The sequence below is a fragment of the Zonotrichia albicollis genome, chromosome 3, assembly GCF_047830755.1.
Source record: "Zonotrichia albicollis isolate bZonAlb1 chromosome 3, bZonAlb1.hap1, whole genome shotgun sequence".
Taxonomy (NCBI): Eukaryota; Metazoa; Chordata; class Aves; order Passeriformes; family Passerellidae; genus Zonotrichia; species Zonotrichia albicollis.
The window spans coordinates 104,715,173-104,734,454 of NC_133821.1; the positions used below are offsets into that span (position 1 = coordinate 104,715,173).

The window sequence follows — 19,282 nt, forward strand, 5'->3', positions numbered from 1 at the left end:
CTCTGAAAAGAAAGATGACTAATTCTGTTAAACAGGTGAGATTTAATAACGTTAAAAATGAACAGCTGCTTTAAACTTAAATAAACAATTATTGTTTTTAATTACACTCTACCCTATCCTTACAATTGTCACAAGTCTTTTGACTTAGTTGCCATCAATAAATCTTGTATGCAAACAGTAACCTAAAATAAGGCACAGCTCATTGCCTTATTCTTTCAAAACTGGCATTTTCAGGATATGATTCAAACATACTAGAAATCTGGGTTGGCAATTACATATTCTTTCTCCAACAGTCTAACTTACTACTACATCATACCCTAGAGAGAAAAGATTAACACTGCTTGAGCAACACTTAAGCCTTTTGTTAAATCAGACCACCGCAAAATAAATCTATGAGTTTATCTTCCACCAAATAAAAAGTTTTTAGGATACTGTAAAATCCAGTTGCAATCCCAAGTGAAGCTGAACCTTTTTGCATAACATACACACCAACACATACAAATGCATGAAAAATCTGTGAAACCCCTATTTAGTGCATATATCTTTTTTTCAAATGTTAAAGGAATATCTATTGCCTCTCTCTTTCCTCTGTAGTTTACTGGAAATAATTTAAGTTAAGAATAAATTTTACCAAAAGTTCTATTCTGCTATTTAGCTCCTACTCATTGTAACAAATTAAATATGTGCTGGACAACTTTTGCATCAGGAAAATTAATAATTTGAAATAATAATAATGTGAAACATGCCATCTAATTCTGAAATAAAATAAAGCAGCTGACTTTCCAGCTTTGCATGAGCTAGGGAGAGAATACCAAAGTTATATTGTCTGTTTAGCTGAATACCAAAGTTGTATTGCCTGCACAGTCAACAATTTATACATTGTATTAAATCTTCTAACTCATTATTTTAAGTATTTTGCAAATTATACAGTATGATCTAAAAACCTATACAGTCTATTTATTATCCATAAATAATAATTTTACCTTTCTGTATGGATACCTGATAATTTTACCTTTCTGTATGGAATTTTCTCTTACTTTATGCCTCTCTTTTTGAATTTGCTGTTTAAGGTAGCTCCTAGCATTTTCTGGGTTCATAAATCTGAATATTCTATCGAATGATGATTTTCTTTACATTTTAAGAAACAAATAAATACAGCCAAAACACTGCCCAACACCACTCTCTGAGCTTTCTTGAAAAGAAAAGATGACAGTACCTGGTGAGCCTGCAACAACTGCTCAGCAAACTGACGGACTCCCGATAGGAGAAGGGGTATTAAAGAATTTCTTAGTATGTTGTTCCCTCCTAGCAAACCCAGCGTTTGTGATACAGAATGCAGTGCCTGAAACTAAAGAGAAATAACAGTAAATTTAATCTTTCAAAATGCATCTCAGTCTTTTTTTTATCCCAAATGATTACTTTAAGTAGAAATAGGATTTACATATTAAAATGTTAAAGGAAAAAGTCCAGTTCAAAATTCTATTGATTACAGACTATGAGAAATCGACATCCATCCTCACAAGAATAACACCACAGGAAACTGTCACAGTAACAAACTCCTCCAAAAGTGTGAACTCCCCAGGACACTGCTTTTCAGGATTAGATGTCACCATACCCATCTCCTCACATAGCAAATTGGTGACTATTCTGCACATACAGTTCTTCTGCTTTTCATAGCTAGACAAATAAATGAACAAACTCTTTGAAATTCAAACATGCAAGCTGAGAGCTGTAATAGGGTGTTGTCAATATAGTTATCAGGAAAAAAACTGATTAAATGCTAACTGCTAGAAGACACACTATGTATCTGTATGTATTTTCAAATTCAATTAATTCACTTTCATATTGTTCTTTAACAATACATTTCTCCTGAACCACAAGAGGAGTGATGTAGACTTACATGAGAATTATGTTAGTAATTTTTTGCCACAGTTTCTTCTACTAAAAAAAACCAAACTGTTTTCTTTGTTCCCTGAAATTGAAATAAATAGCTATTATGTAATGAAGCATACTTCTCTACATAGTACACAAGATATTTCTATATGTAAATAGAAATACTGGAGTTATTTCAAAGGAAAAAGAAGACACATTAATTACAATTATTATAACTTGTCTTTTTATATAAATGCATATCCCCTACAACATTAATATTCAGTAACTCTTTGTAAATGAGTATTTTTGACTGACAAACTTCTTACACAAATCCGTATGCGTAAGAATAACTATGATGTCTGAACCACTCCAACCAGATCACTGCATCCTATTAACAATCTAGATTATACCTCCAGCCAACTCACATGTGCTGCAGATGCAGACAAATATATAGCTATATATATATATACACACACATATATATGAATAAAAATACTTGCCCACCATTTACAAGTTTGAATCCTGCTGGAAAACTTTTCCAAACACACAAAAGGCAGGAAGGTGTTCCAGGAGCACTCAGCATGATTTTATTTAGGGGAAGCATTTACCTCGACTTTATCATGGTTTTCAACATGGCCTCCTGTAAAATTGTCACTGATCAAATTTTGGGCTAGGGAAGTGGTCAGTGAGGTAACTGAAATCTTTTGCTGTAAAACCCATTTATTAGGCAGCTTCACATTTATAGTTCTTGCTTGACTGCCTGATCAGCAGGTGATGCAATGTCTATTTCCCAGCCTCTTCCTACTGGTAAAGAGTTGGGTCAGCTTGGTTATCATCTGCCCAACATGAGACTCCTATGCACAGTCCAATCCAACTTTAATAAAAATTTGCCCTCAATCATCTCACTTCTGCATGTAATTCCAAAACAAGTATCAAAAGAAATCTACAAAAGAGATACAAGTCTCAAGTTCAGAACCAAATCTTCATGCAGAGATACAAAGAAAACGCCTCCTATTAAAAAGAATTCATAAATTGTACACATACAGCTTTGAAAACCTGTGTAATTGAAATTATTCATTAACATATACACCAAAGAGTCTATAAATATGAAATGAGAATGAAGATGTGATAAAAATAGGTTTCTGAATAATGAAAATTATATAAAGGGATAATGTAATGCATGCACTACCTATGCTTTGAGGCTATACAAATTAAAATGAGACATTCATATACTAGAAATATATACCCTTCCAAACAAAACAATGACTCCTCTTTCTAAAAATAAGGTAGAAATTACCATTTTGAAAGCATATTCCGCAGTATCTACTAGAAACAAGTTTGCAACACCTGGATAGTTCTGCCTTGAGAGCAACCATGTTCCCGAGGTTACAACTGCTTCAACTCAAGGTTTAAAAAATGCTTTAAAAATAGCACATTTTTCAGTAAAGTTACCATTAATTTTATTTCTTTTAAAAAATTAAGGAGGAATACAAATTTTACAGTTCTATATTTTCAGAGCATAACATTGAGTATACTTGCTAATTTGCCTTTGGTGAGCAAGCAAACTACGCAATCCAGAGCAGTTTTTCAAGGTAACCTCTCCAAAAGATCACAGTAAAACATAAACATTTTTCTTGTTTAAGCTCTCTTCTATTTGCTTACATAATTTTTGATAGATAATGCAGCAATGATATTTTTTGGTGCAATTATTAATGTTAGCAGCTGAGATTTAACTAAAATAGAATCTTTCACAAAATTTCCATATCTTTTATGGTTTGGCAACAGTTGCCATTTTTTATTTGGAATTTTTGAAGACTAGATAACAAGGGACCTTGAAATTTAAAGACTCGGCCTCTACTAAGAGAAGTAAGTAGGTATTTTGTATTTTGCAATGATGCCACTTAGGGTACTTGAGATATGAGCATCAATGGCACTGAAAAATGCCACTGATGAATTTATTAATACTTAATAAATATTCTTATTAAATGTATCCTTATAATATAATATTTCCCAGTTACTTATTATAGAAAATATATTGTAATTATCTTTAATAAATATTAATAATGATTTTTTAAAATTCCACTGATTTATTAAAGAGCATAGGTTTTACATTGTATCTTGGTGGACCTGGGATGTTCCTATAAGAATATTTTAAGAAAATAAGAGACAACAAAGAAGGTTAAAATAATGCTTATAGACTGTGTGGATTAAATGCACGCAGAACAAATAAGCATATAAGCAATGCAGCATGTAAGCAATGAATCTGCAAATAGCAAACAAAAGTAGGACCTTGTTGTACAGCAATACAAACATTCCCTAGCCCAAAACAGCTCGTGTATTGCCAATTTTACTCTGGAAACATTCAAACAAAAAATCTAATAATATATAGTTTCATTAAAGATAAAAGCATATATTCAATGCTCTAATCTATCCAATGTTTAAAAGGAACAGAAATCTTTTAATCCCTTAGGCTTGTTTAATGTTGTAGATTAAATAAAACCAATGCATTTCAGGAATCTTCACGTAAAAGCAGTCAGAAAACTGGATTGTAAAAAATATACCATTAGAAACAGGAAGCAATGGAGCCTGGTTCCCTGTTCAGGTCCTGCATCACCTCTTCCCAGCCCTCCTCCCACATCCCAGGTTCTACTGTCTTCCCATGTTACTCAGGATGCAGAGCAAGAGAGGGCAACGCTGTGTCAGCAGCTGGGAAGGATGTGTGCATTGTCAACCTGGCTCTTGCCAAAATGAATATATAATGTCAATGTTCAGCTTATCTCAGGCGTACTAACTGGGTCCCTCCTTCACTCAGCTAAAGATTTTAAAGCCTACTTGAAGGTATTATTGACCTTTCACTTCTTTCCAAGTGATTTCAACCTGGCTATCAAAATTTACTTGCAGAGGAAATGACTGATAACCAAAGCAGACAGCATACATACTGTAAGCCCTGTTCCCCAGGAAACAGCATTAAAAACTTTAAAAAATAATTTTTTAGAACTCATTTATCAGCATGTTAGATTTTTTTTAATAGAGGAGATCTAAAATTTCTGAGTTAAATTCCTTCATGAGTTGCATGATTCACTACACCATGCAGCTGTGTCAACTGCACCTTACTTTCTGTTTTTCTGTTTACAGTTTTTGTCCCAAGTAACAGCTCTCTTTCCTAATAAACTGACATATTTGGCAATACAGGACAGGCAAATAATTATGGCAGGAATCCTCAAATTGTGAAGTCTTACAAACAAAACTATTTTCATCTTTGATTTCACATTGCCCTTGCCAATTTAGTCCAACCTGACTTCCACTCCTAATCATCAATGCCAGTTGAAAACCTCACTTTTATACAGAGAACATTAGCACCTCTTTTCTTATATTCACATTGCTTCATTTGTTAATTGATGCTTCTCATGTATCTCTCTCTTCCTGTTTACTTGCCAGTATTTCTTCTATCAGTCTCGAAAATTTATACATATTATTTCAACTCTTTGCTCTGCAGACCACATTTCCAGCCCTTACTCTGCCCTTATGCCTTCACTGAATCATACAATCATGGAATGTAAAGGTTGGAAGGGACCTTAAAGACCATCTACTCCCAACCCTCTCTGCCATGGGCAGAGACTCTCCCACCAGACCAGGTTGCCCAAGGCCTTATCCAGCACAACCTTGAACAGTGGCAGGCCTGGCACATCCACGACTTCTAAGGGCAACCTGTTTCAGCATCTCACTGCCCTCACAGTAGAGAATTTCTTCTTAATACTTGGGCTAAATTTCCCCTCTTTCATAATCTTGTTAATGCTTTTCTCCACTCTTCTCAACCTAATGTTCTCCAGTAGAACCATCAGTTGGCTCCACTGCTGCGGGCTGTCACTATCAGGCTTGTCCCTGGCAGGCTGTGAGGTGATATGCAAAGATTAGAGCCATGAGTGCTGGTGAGGATGCTCTGCTGCTGATTCAGAAATGTGCTAGCTGCACTGAAGCACACTTGCAGTCTTAGGGAGATGAGCCAGGGACTCCTGAGGTAACAGAAGCCAGCAGGGAAACACCAGGGAGACAAATGTATCAAAGGAATTTATGGGTGTTCCTCTAGGAAAGTGACATGACTGACAACTCAGCTGAGGTACCTTTACACCAGTGCACACAGCACGGGCAAAAACTGGAGGAGCTGGAAGCCACTGTGCTGCTAGAAAGCTACAACCTTGTTGCCATTACTGAAGCTCAGCGGGAAAAATCCCATGACTGGAGCATGATTGGAAGGCTAAAGAGTGTTCAGAACAGACAGGGGAGGAAGGAGAAGTGGAGAGATTGCTCTCTGCCTCAAAAGCTGGATTGAGTGAGGAGACTTGCCTTAGAAGACCAATCATGAGCAGCTTGAAAGCCTGTAGGCAGGAATCAGAGACTGAGCAACAAAGGGAACCTCGTGACTGGGGTTCATGCCCAGTCTGGACTACATGCCCCTGATCAAGGGGAGCCTATTGACTAAGTCTTTTTGCAAGAGGCATCAATCTCACAGGCTCTTGTCCTGATGGGGAGCTTCAGGCCACTCAGCATCTGCTGGACAAGCTAACTTTGTTCTGCATTCTTCCATAATTGTAGCTTTAGTGTATGATCTGCATCAGCTGAAGCTAGCTGAAAGGGGAAGACAGACAACATTTTCTTTCATTCATTCTTGTCTATGTTACTTCTATGATCCACTTTACTGAAGTAAATGAGGGTCAGTCAGTTTGGTGATTGCTTTAGATAGTAGCAATTTTCAAAACAATGGATTCTGTTTACCATTTGACTTAACTCTCTACATAAGGACAACAGATTGCTGAGAAAATTTAATTCAATAATCAAGATATTCAAGCATTGACTCTTACTAGACCTCAAAATCCAGGCAACATGTTTTAATATTCATACAAATGAAGTGCTCTTCCTCTATAAAAGTAAAATCTTTTGGCGTATGAAAATGCACCCACAGTATTCCCCTTGGGACTCAATTAATTAGGAAAACTGAAGCCTGCTCATTTTACACTTGAAAACCACCAGTGACATGAATACCTATTTCTAAATCTAATTTGTCCCTAAGCAGGAAAGACTCTTGCAAACCAATGAATTAAGTTCTGTCTTGGCTGTGGCTGACAAAAGATACTGCAAATCTATACACAGTTGGGGAAGTTTATTGTCAACCACAACTGATTGCAGCATGTATTAAATACATACTGTTGCATGTATTCAAGCATCAGAGTAAGTTTATGATGACTCTCTTCCCAGAAAATTCAGTCATTAATGAATCATGCAAACTGTATCCTAGATAAGAAAATATTCAAAACCATGGTTCTGATGAATGTGTGCTGTTTCAACTGCCCATGCACACATATACATTTCATTATATAACTGCCACTGAGATTTAAACATTTCTCTTTCTGCTTTTCATTGTATTACTTTTCAACTTGTTATTTTCATGAAGAATTGTGAATTCTTTCTCACACAAATACCCAGTAAAGGCAGTAAAATACTACTCTGAACTCCTGCAATTGCTTTTCTGTTAAATGTTATCAATAGTAGTATTTTGAGCAGCGGCAAAATTTTATATAAAAGCTTTTAGGTGAAACATGAGAGAAAAATTAAAATGGGTAGTAAAGTCCCAAAGAGGATACCAGAAGTTCCTAAAACTATGTTGATGTCTCAATGTCCCTCCAGATGCTGTTAATGCTAGTAAATTCAAAACAACTACCCTAAAGGCAGCCAATTTCTGAAAAAGAAAAAGGTTAGAAGAAAAAGGAAGGAAGATCACATAACCTTTTTTTACATGTGTGCTGTTTGACTGGAACGGCAATTCATGACTTAACATCATCTTCAAAGTCAGTACTGATGTTTTGAACATAGCATGAGAAGAAGCAAACAACAGACCACCAAAACACATCTCTTTTCTTTCCAGGTCTTGCCTGAAAGACATTATGAGCAAGATGGGCCAGAGAGATGAGGTATTTGTTGAATAGGAGCCCAATACAGCTCAATGTTAGAATCCCAAAAGTACTGTCTTTGTGTTTTGGTTAACTCCTTAAAACATGAGGTCCAAGAAACACACACAGATCTCTGTAAAAAACCCAGGACTAAGGCCAGGATCTTTTGGCCTGTAACAGATGCATTAACCAGGCTCTGAATTACAGTATCAGCTGCACCTAAAAGAAGTACAGTCAGTGAACGGAATTGTCTGCAGTGCTGACAAACTGTAGTGACACCACTAAGGATCACACCACAGAAATCCTACGTAATGCAGCATCCTGTGATGTACTTGGCCATGACAGCTTTGAACATAACTGAATGGCACTGAAAGAGGCTAAAGATAAACCTATTTTTCTTCTATCTTCAAAGTAATAAATGAGACTCTGGATTCCCTCACCAATAACTGTTTTGAAGTTTCACACAGCTGTATAGACAAGAGACGTAAACATGACACATATAAAGCTTCTTAGTTTCTGTCAGATGGATTTGACTTTTAAAGCTAATTCCATATATTATGAACCTACAGCAAGCCCAGATTCACCACAAGAGGCTTCCAGGCAAGCTTCAGGATGTCATCTCTGAAGTGCTCTGCTGCCAAAACCTCCACCAGAAATACAAAACATATATGCTACCCTAAACAGCACAGGGAGTTGGGAATCCCCAGTGCTTCCAACTGTTGTATTCTTCTGATATAGAAGAAATGATCCCCTTTTCAAACACATTCTGGACAACAGATCCAAACATCAACACAACAGGCACACTGCAGTGCCAGTGAGCGAGTGATGCAACTAGGAGCAGGAGAAACGTACATTTTGCTGTGTCTCTGTAGAGGTGGACAAAGACAAACATTGTCAAGTCCCAAGCAGGTAGATTAGCACAAAACAATGTTCCGTGTTTCCCTTCTGAAGTTTCTACTCCACTGGGGCTGAAATTACATAACTCCTACCGGAGTTTTCCATGCAAAATGTTTTCCCATGTTTTGTCAGGTTGTAGAGTCCATTAGAAAGCCAGAGCCAGTGGCTCTGCCAACTGAATACAATCTCACAGAGTTTTATAGTACACTTTGGTCTGCTTGAAAGCAGGACTTTCAAGGAACCTACATAAATACAACAGTGGTTCTGCTGACATAGCAGTGTGTGTCAGTGGAGTGACTGAACACAAATGAGCAACCTACAAACTGCAAGGCAATACACACCCCTACAAACCTCCAAGGTCTCAGTGCTGAGGACTAAAAAACTGGTTATGAACAAAGCACTTGCACCACAGATCAGCAGTGACTGTCACACATTTTGCTGCATGAAAGCAACAGCTCATCTATACCAGAGTTAGACTCAGAATCCTCAAAAACTTTTCTGTGCTAGCTATACAGGGATGCAAAACTGCACAACTGCAAAACTTTGCACCTTCTTCTGTGCTTTGCACCATAGCAGAAGGTGCAAAGTTAGGCCTTGCACAGACAGTTGAACTTCTGAAAATTCATGCTTCACCCTGAGCAGCTGTGACTTGAGCCTCCCTTTTTGAGAAATTTCCAAAAGATTGTATGTCTAACAACTGTGTGATATTTCTGAGCTGCTCTCCAAACATGGAGGAGAAAAAAGAAAATTTAAAAAAGGAAAATTCAAGAAGCTATTTTTAATTTTTCGATATAAATAATTTAATATTTTATGTAAAATTACCTTTTATTTTCTGTCACATACCTTAATTGAATGACTTTTTTTTTTCCTTTTGATATCTATGTCAGTTTGGAGTTTCAGGTCAGACTCTATCCAAGAGTTTAGGCAGCTTTAGGCAGCTGAATCCAGGAAAAAATTTCTGAATACACATCTTTGCTGGTTCTTACAGCTTCAATGCTTTATAATTAGAAACATTTCAAACAATAGGACTCCAGAGTTACAGAAAGTAATTCTGCAGCTGTTTTTATTCCTTTACATCTAAGATAGAGATAATGACTCATTTCCCAGTTCTCAAAGATTATTTAAAGTTATTTAACTTGCTCTGAAAAAATCTGAGATTGCTTTTGAAGTTGTAATTAATTAGTTAAGTGTAATCCACAGCCACTTCTCTTGGTGAAGTTTTTGAAGGTATTTCTCACAGACCTTTGTCCTTCTTGCAAGATCCTGACAGTTTTAGTGATGAGAATGATAAAGGGAAAGCTGTGTCAAATACTACATTGCTGCATGGCTGTCTGTACAAATGCTTTCTTACAGTAAGGTTAGATACAACAAAATTCTTTATATTTTTATGCCGGAGGGATTTAAGTATTTTCCTGGAACTGAAATTCATACCGTTTGTGACCCTTTCCAGAAGATAGCCTTGTAAGTAATGGTAATTCTTTTTTAAACCTATAATTGTGATATTTCAATCATCACTTGTATAAAGTGTTCCTGGGAGATATCTGGTACACAGCACATGAAGGATTAGTTATACAATTTACACTACTAATTCTGAATGCTACCCATTTATTTCCATTTTCAATTCCTTTTAAAGAAAACCAAACCTCTAATCTGGGAGATTAGAATCCAAGATTATCCCCCTTAGTAATTGGTTTATACAATTTTTAAACTCTTTGGATCTGTTTGACTGAAGTAATGGCTGCCAGTAGTAATGACTCTTATGTCAATATTTTGTGGAAGCAAGATCCAACACATCTCATAAAAAGCCATCTGTTTTAGTGAAGTTATTCAGAGAAAACATGCCACTTTCAAATTATGTGGACGTACTCTGTCTCTCCTGAAGGATTCATAAAAATACTTTGCAGGCCTGAAACACCCCTGATCTATCAGAATATTTTCTTCCATTTAAGATGTGACACCTCTCACTTAGACTTTGCTGGATTTCTCCAATCAACATAAAATTCGTCTCTGGATAATCTCTGCGTTGCTCTTCCACACAAACTTATTTCAATTATTTACTGACTTCCCATTCCGGAAGAGGATGGGAAATGGTGGAAACAGTAGACATCATCAATTATAAAGAAGTCCTTAATGAAGGACTGTTCAAAAATTTTTTTTTTTAATCCAGTGATCACACACATACAAAATGAGTCACACCTGTATAACTCCATTCCTGATGTCATACAAATGAAATGTATGGTCATATCCTTTCAAAACACTGACCTGGGACACCTCTAGTTAAATTCTGAGTCTTACACCATGCAGACACTAAAGTGGAAATGTTTCTGATACTAGAAACACAAAGCTCTAGTCCTGGAAAGATTTCAGTCTGAATGCTTCCTAACAAAAATATAAGTACATCCTTTTCCCCCAGTCCTCTCTTAATTTGGTCACAATATTTATTTGATGTTCATGTTCTGGGGTAAACACTCAATACACAGTGAGTTGGATTCACTTTATAAATTAAGACAAATGGGTACATCCATCCACAGGCATATCAGATGTCCAGGCTCTCATTTTGAGAGAGGCAACTTTAGGACCTAGTACCCAGAAAACATTCTTTAGGCTCCAAGGATTACAGGGATAAAATAATTTGCTCTTCTGGTAGCACAGTTACTTACATGGGGACACTAAATTGTTACATCTAAGTGTCAAAAAATACAATCATCATGTCTGTTCCAAGATACTCTAAAATCCAGAATAAAAACTAAAAATCCTAAAACGGGCGATGGGATTCACTACCTGTAGGGCATCTTGTGAAGAAAGACAGGGATATTTCAGTTGAATGAGGAAATTAACATGATGATACATTTTGATTTTTACACACACCAATGAATACAAACAAATTGCCATTCAGTCCTACTTGTTGTTTGTGATGGGGACAGTATTTTTTAAGTTTTCACTCATTTGCTTATATATTTTTAAAACACAAATTTGCAAGTAGCTAGAGAATGATGGATATCTGAAGCAAACAAACTATTTGATTTAGATGCTCAAGAATGAAGTTCATTACATATGAATAAATATCTACAGTATATCTCCATATAGCAGGAGAAACAATGTGTTTTTCCTGCATATTATCTATAAAATTGCTTTAAACTGCATTTTTATCAGTTATTTATAAGTCTTGTACTTGGGAATAGGCTAGAAGCTCTTGCATGCATGAGCAAGAACTTTTTCAAGTGCTTCAGAGGATTTATTATCCATATTGCAAAAAAAAAAAAAATCACAAAAATCTCTGGTGCTCTTCAAAATACAAGACAAACTGGTGTTTTAAGAGTACATAAAACCAGGAGAATATTACACTATATGGAAGTAGAATATGAAAGAAGGAATTTTTTAAACTTACCCTATTGACACTCCTATTTCCTAAAATAACTTGAATTAGATTTTTCTTAAATTCTTCTATCTTCTTGAAACACTTCTTCAAAACATGATTTGATAATTTTGTATCAGTTATTAAACTGAGCAAAACACAAACCCCTTCAGTAAGGAAACCTGGAGCTGGGAATTTAGGGCTGTTGTAAAAAAAAGTCAGTCCATCAAGCAACTGAGACACTGAATTGCATATGGTGAAAGAATCATTCTCAAGCTCTGAGAAGTCTGCTTGAAGAACTCCTCTTTCTGACAGTTTTCTTATTTCAAGCAAACGTTGCAAAAAATGCACTGGAGCAGTCAGAGATTGCTCCTTGCTAGTATGGCAAAGATTCAGGGGAGGAACTCTTTCCAACCAATGTTTAGAAGTGTTGAAATTATGCTCAGATTGGTGAAAATCTGAAGCTATGCCTAAAGAATCAAATGCAGAGTCATTATAGACATCACATCCAGAGTCTTCTAGCTGGCTCGAGTAACTTGTAGGATTTATAGATTCCTGACCCAGAAGAGTTTCTGCAGAGGTATCCTGTTTTCCTGAAATGCAAACATGAAAATTACATTTGTGCAATGCTTAGATACATGCTTATTGAAAGTGCCATATATACTTTCTCCTTTTTGCATCCATGCAAAATTCATGTAATACATGCATATGTTGGCGCTCCAAGAACTTCCCATGACTAGAACTTAGCTGTGGAAGAAAGTATTTTTAAATGAAAGTTAAAAATTCAGAAGTTAATGTCTATTTGTGAACAACATGTTTTATGCTCATAGTAATATGAACAGTAATTTTGAGTTTAAAACTGTCAGAAATTTAAATTTTTCCTATATATAATTTAAGTAAACAAACAATTTAAGTGAATATATACACTCCCATTAATTTCCAGGGAAGAAAATGCATGTAAATTTCTGGTCCTCCAAACATTTTCACTGCTTTTATTCTCAAAAACTCAGACTGCTTTTAGAAGGCAGTGAAAGTCTGTTACTATAATTGCATCAAATAAAATATTCTGCTTTATGTATACTCTCTCTCCCCAGTCAGGTAGGAAAATCTAACAGTCAAAGTTGAACAGAACATTAGGTTTGATTTTTTCATTATTTAACAAAGAGGAACACTGAGAATCAAAAGCTTCTTCAGTCATCACCTATCTCATACCATTTCCTTCAACGACACATAAACCACATTTCAAGAGTATACAGTACATTCACACCAATAAATTACTTTTGCATGCTACTGTAGAATCTCTTTCATCCCATTTCACACATTAAATACATTTAAGGCAATGCCTCTCGACATAAACTCAGCTCTAGGTGACAAAAGACACCTGTTCCACATGCTGCCTATGACAAAGGATTACAGTCAAAACAAGCCAGAGAAGTGAAGTGTAAGAGCAACACTCATAAACATCTCAGTGCCATGAGGCAAAGCTTGAACCCCATCTGACCAACTCCTGCCTCAGCCCTGCTTCCCTTCTCAGTCTTGGAAAACTTGACTATACTGTTCATTTTCCACAAGGATCCCATGCAGTACCATACGCCTCTTAAATTAATTAAAACAAATATAGACGGTTTGGCCGCACAGGAAATAGATGTTACATTTCATAGCAAGCTAAAAAAAGCATTTTTAACACAGAAAACATCCCTAAGCAGCAACCTACAGTATTCTGTATGTTAATAAAAAACTATTCAAAAATTTTAATATGGACTTCATTAAATTCACCTATTCAAATTGAATTCTGATCATCAAGTCTCTGAAAACATACCAGTATCAATGAAAGTACTATTATCGAGATCAAAACTGGAAATGTGGTTTATTCATTTATTACTGAGTTTCATGTCTTTAACATTTGGACATATTTGAAATTGCACAGTATTGGCACCAACTGACTCAAAATGAAAGGGTTAACTGTAGGGAAATCAACTGCTGTTTCCAGAAAGTAGGAAAAGCTGGACATTTAAGGCCAGCCTAGCATTTTTAACTTGGAAAGCAAGCAAAGAAGCAAAACACACTTCCCATGGTCTGACTAACAAGAACAGGAATCCATCTTTCATGTCTTCTCTCCCTTGGGTTTTGAGCAAAACACATTCCAGAAAAAAAAAATTGAAAAGTGTTTTTTTGGTGCCATTTAAGGAAAATAGGCCTTTGCAGGGAATCCATCTACTGTGAGTTCCACTATGTGGTTATTTTGTTCCTATTCTCAATCCCATGGGACGACATGAAAATTGCTCATGAGGATTTAATGTCAGAAGCTGCAAAGCAAGAAGTATGTGCAAAAACCCCCATATGTATGTTTTCTGATTCTCTTGTGGAAGTGTAAAAGAAAAAAAAACAAACAACCAAACACTGAAGAGGTGAAAGAAAGGTGAAGTAATGAGAAGAAAAAGGGAAGAATAGTACAGCAATACCCATAGAAACCAAACTTAAGATGTTCCCAAATAAAAGAGGTAGGGTATTCAATGAAACACTCCTTCTACTAGGAGACAATATTTCATTTATTGTTAGGTTCCTAGCCACTGCAATATCAAACTCCTGTTCCACGATGAGCTTCCAGAAAACCCTGTTACACTAAGTCCCCAATATCAGTGTATTTTCAGCTAAATGAATAGTACAAAATGCTTAAAATTGTTAAGTGATTTACACGTTTCAGTCATTTGGGGAGGAGGTGGCAGTTATGTTGTAAGACAAAAATAACAGTGCACCAAGAAATCCTCATAATTTCCCTCTACATGTCCAGAAATAGCTTGTAATTTTTTTTCTTGAAAGACGCTAAACTCATTAGTTTGTACTTACCTACTATTCAAATGAGAAAGCAGTCTTGATGTTCACACCATGTGGTTATCAAGTAAAAAAAAAAAACAAAACACCAAATAACAGAAATGGCATTAAGCCAGCTTCAGACTATCAAGAATCTTTAAATACTAATTTCAAGAACATTTGACTCTAAGTTTATTGAAACAAGAAATATGAAAATGTAGTGTGTGTGATAAAGTGACCACAAATTTTACAACACTATAAGTAATGAAATATCTGGCTGTGAACAATTTTACAGTCTCTTTAAATTTGTCACATCAAATTCAGGAAATATTTAAGTTCTTAATTCCTATTTAGTACTTTAGTTCCTTACTAAACTGAGTTCCTGAGCTGAAAAGCAAAGCAAGATATGGTATCAAAAAGAGCCTTGTGGTGCAAAGGCTGAAGAACTCACATCCCTCTACACATACACATTTCTGCAGAAAAAGTATGACCTGAAAATCAGAAGGCACTCGAGGGATGAGGGAGTGACATACTGCAGTGTGTCAGCAGGGTGTGCTGGCACTAGGACTCAGAACTTACATACTGCAGTGGGACCACAGAATAGAGGCTTTCATCAGGGTGGTGAGATGGAAACCAGCCCCATGATTAGAGAACAGGGAGCCTTCAGCTAGTCCTAAGGAAGCAGACCTCTAGAAAACACCAAAGTCAATCCTATCTCCCACATTCATTCTCTCACTACCCAGTGGGGAGTAGAAGAGGCAGCAGGTTTAAGATCTGTGTAGTAGGAGCTGGGTGGTGGAAGATGCTTTCCTAAGACACTCTGCTGGTGGCTGCCTCAGACTGGAGAACATTTGAAAGAAAAAGGCCAAATGCTACAAGTAGTTCTACAATTAAAACCTGGAAGAAGGGTCCTCAACTGATGAAATTACTGTGAAATGGTAAAATGATCTTCAAGTCTTCTGAAAAACTTAATCTACCTGCAGTTTCACCACCATCAGGGACTGCAGAACAGAAAAGTGTAGGGGGATAGAATATAAGAAAATAAAGATAGTGTAGAAAGTAAGCTTACCCCTAAGGAGCTGCAGCTGGGCCAATTATCAAAGATTAGGAACAGGCCTGACTTTACCAGGCCACAGCTGTAGCCAATGGGAAGAAGAGTGCTATAAAGAGTGGTTTGGCTGGTTGAGAACTGAGCTGGAGTCAGTTGGCTGCTTTGTGAAGAAAGAGGCAGTGCTCTGAAGAGCTACCCATGAGAAAATATCAAGAAAGTGTGAAACTTTTGCAATAAGGGGACAACAGTATGGAATGCCTGTAATAAGATGACAACAGAAAAGTGGCTTGAAGGTGGCAGAGGTGAGAAGCAAAGTGAAGACATGATCTGAATTCTGCAAAGAGAAAATTACTACTGTTTCAAGCATTAGATGTTGTTTATATTCCCTCATTTCATGAGCAGACACATGGATTATCACTTGAAAATCAAAACCACTGACATCAGACATGTAAGGTTCTCTTAAAATTCATTTACAGTTGATACTCTCAGTTCTACTTCTAAAAGAAAAAACAAGAGACAACTAAAAATGAGTCATTAATAGCATCCTGCCTTCCAAGTAGGTGTTCAGTCAATAGCCTCTAAAAAGGAAATGAAAACATAAGTGAAATTATGTCCACATCTACATTTTTCAGAGTTCTGTTATTCTTCATTTAATTTTCATTGATCAGTTTGTTTGAAGTGCACTTTCCATGAACAATGAATCAAGTTTATTCTCCTATTTAAAAACACATACATTTTCTTTGCCTTTCATGTGTAACTCTGCCTCTATTCTGCTGTTTTCATTACTAACTAAGCTGACTAGTTGAGGAGAAAACAACTCTCCCTTCATCATGAACTCTTATGTGTTTAACACCCCATTGGAACCAAGCCAAACTTATATTTTCATTTTTCCATAATAATAATTCAAAAATGTTATTATAAGATATTATTAGAATTGTCCAAAGAAGAAGTCTTAGAATCCTTGTATCCCACACTTTGCTTCTGCATCTCCATGGGTTTTTTTTTGTAACGGACTTGGATGAGAAAGTCCTTTGTTTGAATGGAAGGTGCTTTTTAATGCTAAAGGTGGATGCTGACAGAGTTTATCCCATTTAGGGATAATTTCACAGAAATTAATATAGGACTGAGTATCTAAATTCTCAAATTGTTCAATGCTAGCATTTAAGTGCTTCTCTAAAGGCTTAGAAGCATATACTTCAATTTGTTAGGGATTTTGCTCACATAAGGCACCTAAATGTTTAGAATTCAGTAAGAACTGAGAAGGATTTTGAGGATATAAACATTCATTTTTAAGGGATCTCTGTAGATGACAGCACGAACCTTCTGTAGTTTGAGTCAAACAAAGCAAACTTGCAGTAAAGATATGAAAGGGTAAATAATCAGATGACAAACATACAGATTTGGCTCAGTTAATGCTCACTAAGCAGCTTCGACAACAAAAGATCTGACCAGCTTTACAATATTGACTATCTCAATGATATGATAGGGGATATTTCAAAATACTAAGTGAATTAATGTTATCTCTAAATAGACTACCTGACTGAACTGGTAGTACTAAACTATAAGCATTATGTCTTATTAAAAATGTTCTGCATTATGAAACAAACTGAGCTTTGCTAAGAGACAGGAAATACCAGCCTATGAAGACTGCAATGATCTGGATGCAACTTAGTGAGATGGAGGTTAAAATGAGATGGACTCCTTAAGAAGTCAGCTAAAGTGTACCTACCTAAAAATACTGCTTTTCTTGAATACAACATGGTATAAATGCCTGGCTTTTCTGTCTGTATATCCAGGACACAAACAAAGATCTGCTTGAGGAACTGGATTCCAAGTTTGAGTTGGGTTAAAGTTGTCCACAAGTGGTGTGAAATCTCCACTCTCAGACATACTTAGAAAATGTCTGGACATGGTCCTGCACAACTGGCTCTAGATGACCATGCCTGACAAGAGGCTTGGAGAAGATGATCTTCAGTAGCCCCTTCCAACCTCCACCATTCTGTGATTCTGTATTTCCAGGAAAAAAATTGATTGATTCTTAGCTTTCCACAGTAGACATAAAGGCAAAAGGATCCTAATTGACACTTCTTATTCAGTTTTTACCATATCCATTCAGTTTTCCCCAAAACTATCGTTCTGTTACCCAGAAGAAAAGAAGATAATGTACACTAAACTATAAATCCCACTTGTTTTTATGAATCTTATTCCTAATAATCACTACACATCTTATAACGAATTAATAAAATAATAACAAACCCTTTCTCTTGCTGAAAAAATTGGGTTGGTTTTGCCTCTGAATGCCTTCCTTACACAGAAATCTGGAAAGACAAGGATGTTTCTTGGGTCCTTTTGCCCCAATTATGTGCTTAGAATAGCTGTAGCAATGCCATCAGATAAGACAGGCAGCACCTGCCTTCAAAGGGAGAAAGTTTCCACAACCAAAACAGACCTGTTATCCATGGGAGGAGCAGTACTCTGAGATTTCAGTGAATCATTACACTCCAGCTGGTGCTTTTTACAGATTGCAAATTAACTTATTTAATTATCCTGAAAAGGCCTCAGCTTTCATGAAGTTCCCCATTGTGTCAATACAATTATGGATAACAGATTTATCTCATCATCATATTCCAAGAGTCATATTCCTATAAATCTGTGCTAAATACAATTTAACTTCATTTTTGCCATCTCACAGATCTGCTTTCATTTCTTTGTTCTCCTCATAAAAACATAAAATACTTCTTAGGTTGTGAGACATTCCTTGCCATGCTGCCTACTTGCATTATTACCACTGGTAGATGCATGGGAGTACACCAGCACACTTAAGATGTCAAATTTCATTTCTGAAGTACTGTTTGCGTGACACCCCTAAGCCTTAGAGAAAATATGTTGAGATGACACACTGGGCTGCCCTTATGGATCTGAATGAAGAGAAAGACACCTATTTTTATTTGGGGGGATGGGGGAAGCAAGAAATAGGAAGGTAGAATGTCTTTATGCAGAAACATCAGATCCCTAAGCACCTGAAAAAATAATCAGAACTGTTTTCCATGGCAACATCAAATTAAGAGTTGAGTGCTGCCCGATGGAGAATACTCTGACCTTAGAAAAAGGAAGATAGAAAAAGCAAGAAGTAAAAGATACCCCTCAGAGGCTGACAGCTCCTCTGCAATTGCTGTGCTTTTGTACTCCTTCCAAATACCAGCAGAGGAAAGTGATGACAGGACACAGCAATCTGTAACAGCAGCACATTTAAACACGCCAACATGAAAAAATAGCTTTTCCTTAAACACACCATGATGGCTTGGAAATTCTAGTCTGTAGTCCTCGACCTTAGTACCATGTCATAGACAC

The 19,282-nt window shown here is 36.4% G+C and overlaps 1 protein-coding gene across 5 annotated transcripts in view; it reads right to left on the reverse strand.

Annotated features, from left to right (window-relative positions):
• MEI4 (meiotic double-stranded break formation protein 4) overlaps positions 1-19,282 on the reverse strand; it is a 137,270-nt gene that overhangs the window by 39,763 nt on the left and 78,225 nt on the right. For 4 of the 5 annotated variants that reach the window (XM_026792739.2, XM_074538345.1, XM_026792740.2 and 1 more), the window contains 2 exons: positions 12,103-12,662; positions 1,217-1,348 (listed from right to left, as the gene is read on the reverse strand). In XM_026792739.2, the coding sequence (XP_026648540.2) occupies positions 1,217-1,348; positions 12,103-12,662 (692 nt within the window). The remainder of the gene's footprint in view (positions 1-1,216; positions 1,349-12,102; positions 12,663-19,282) is intronic. The other variant, XM_026792741.2, reaches the window with a different exon arrangement.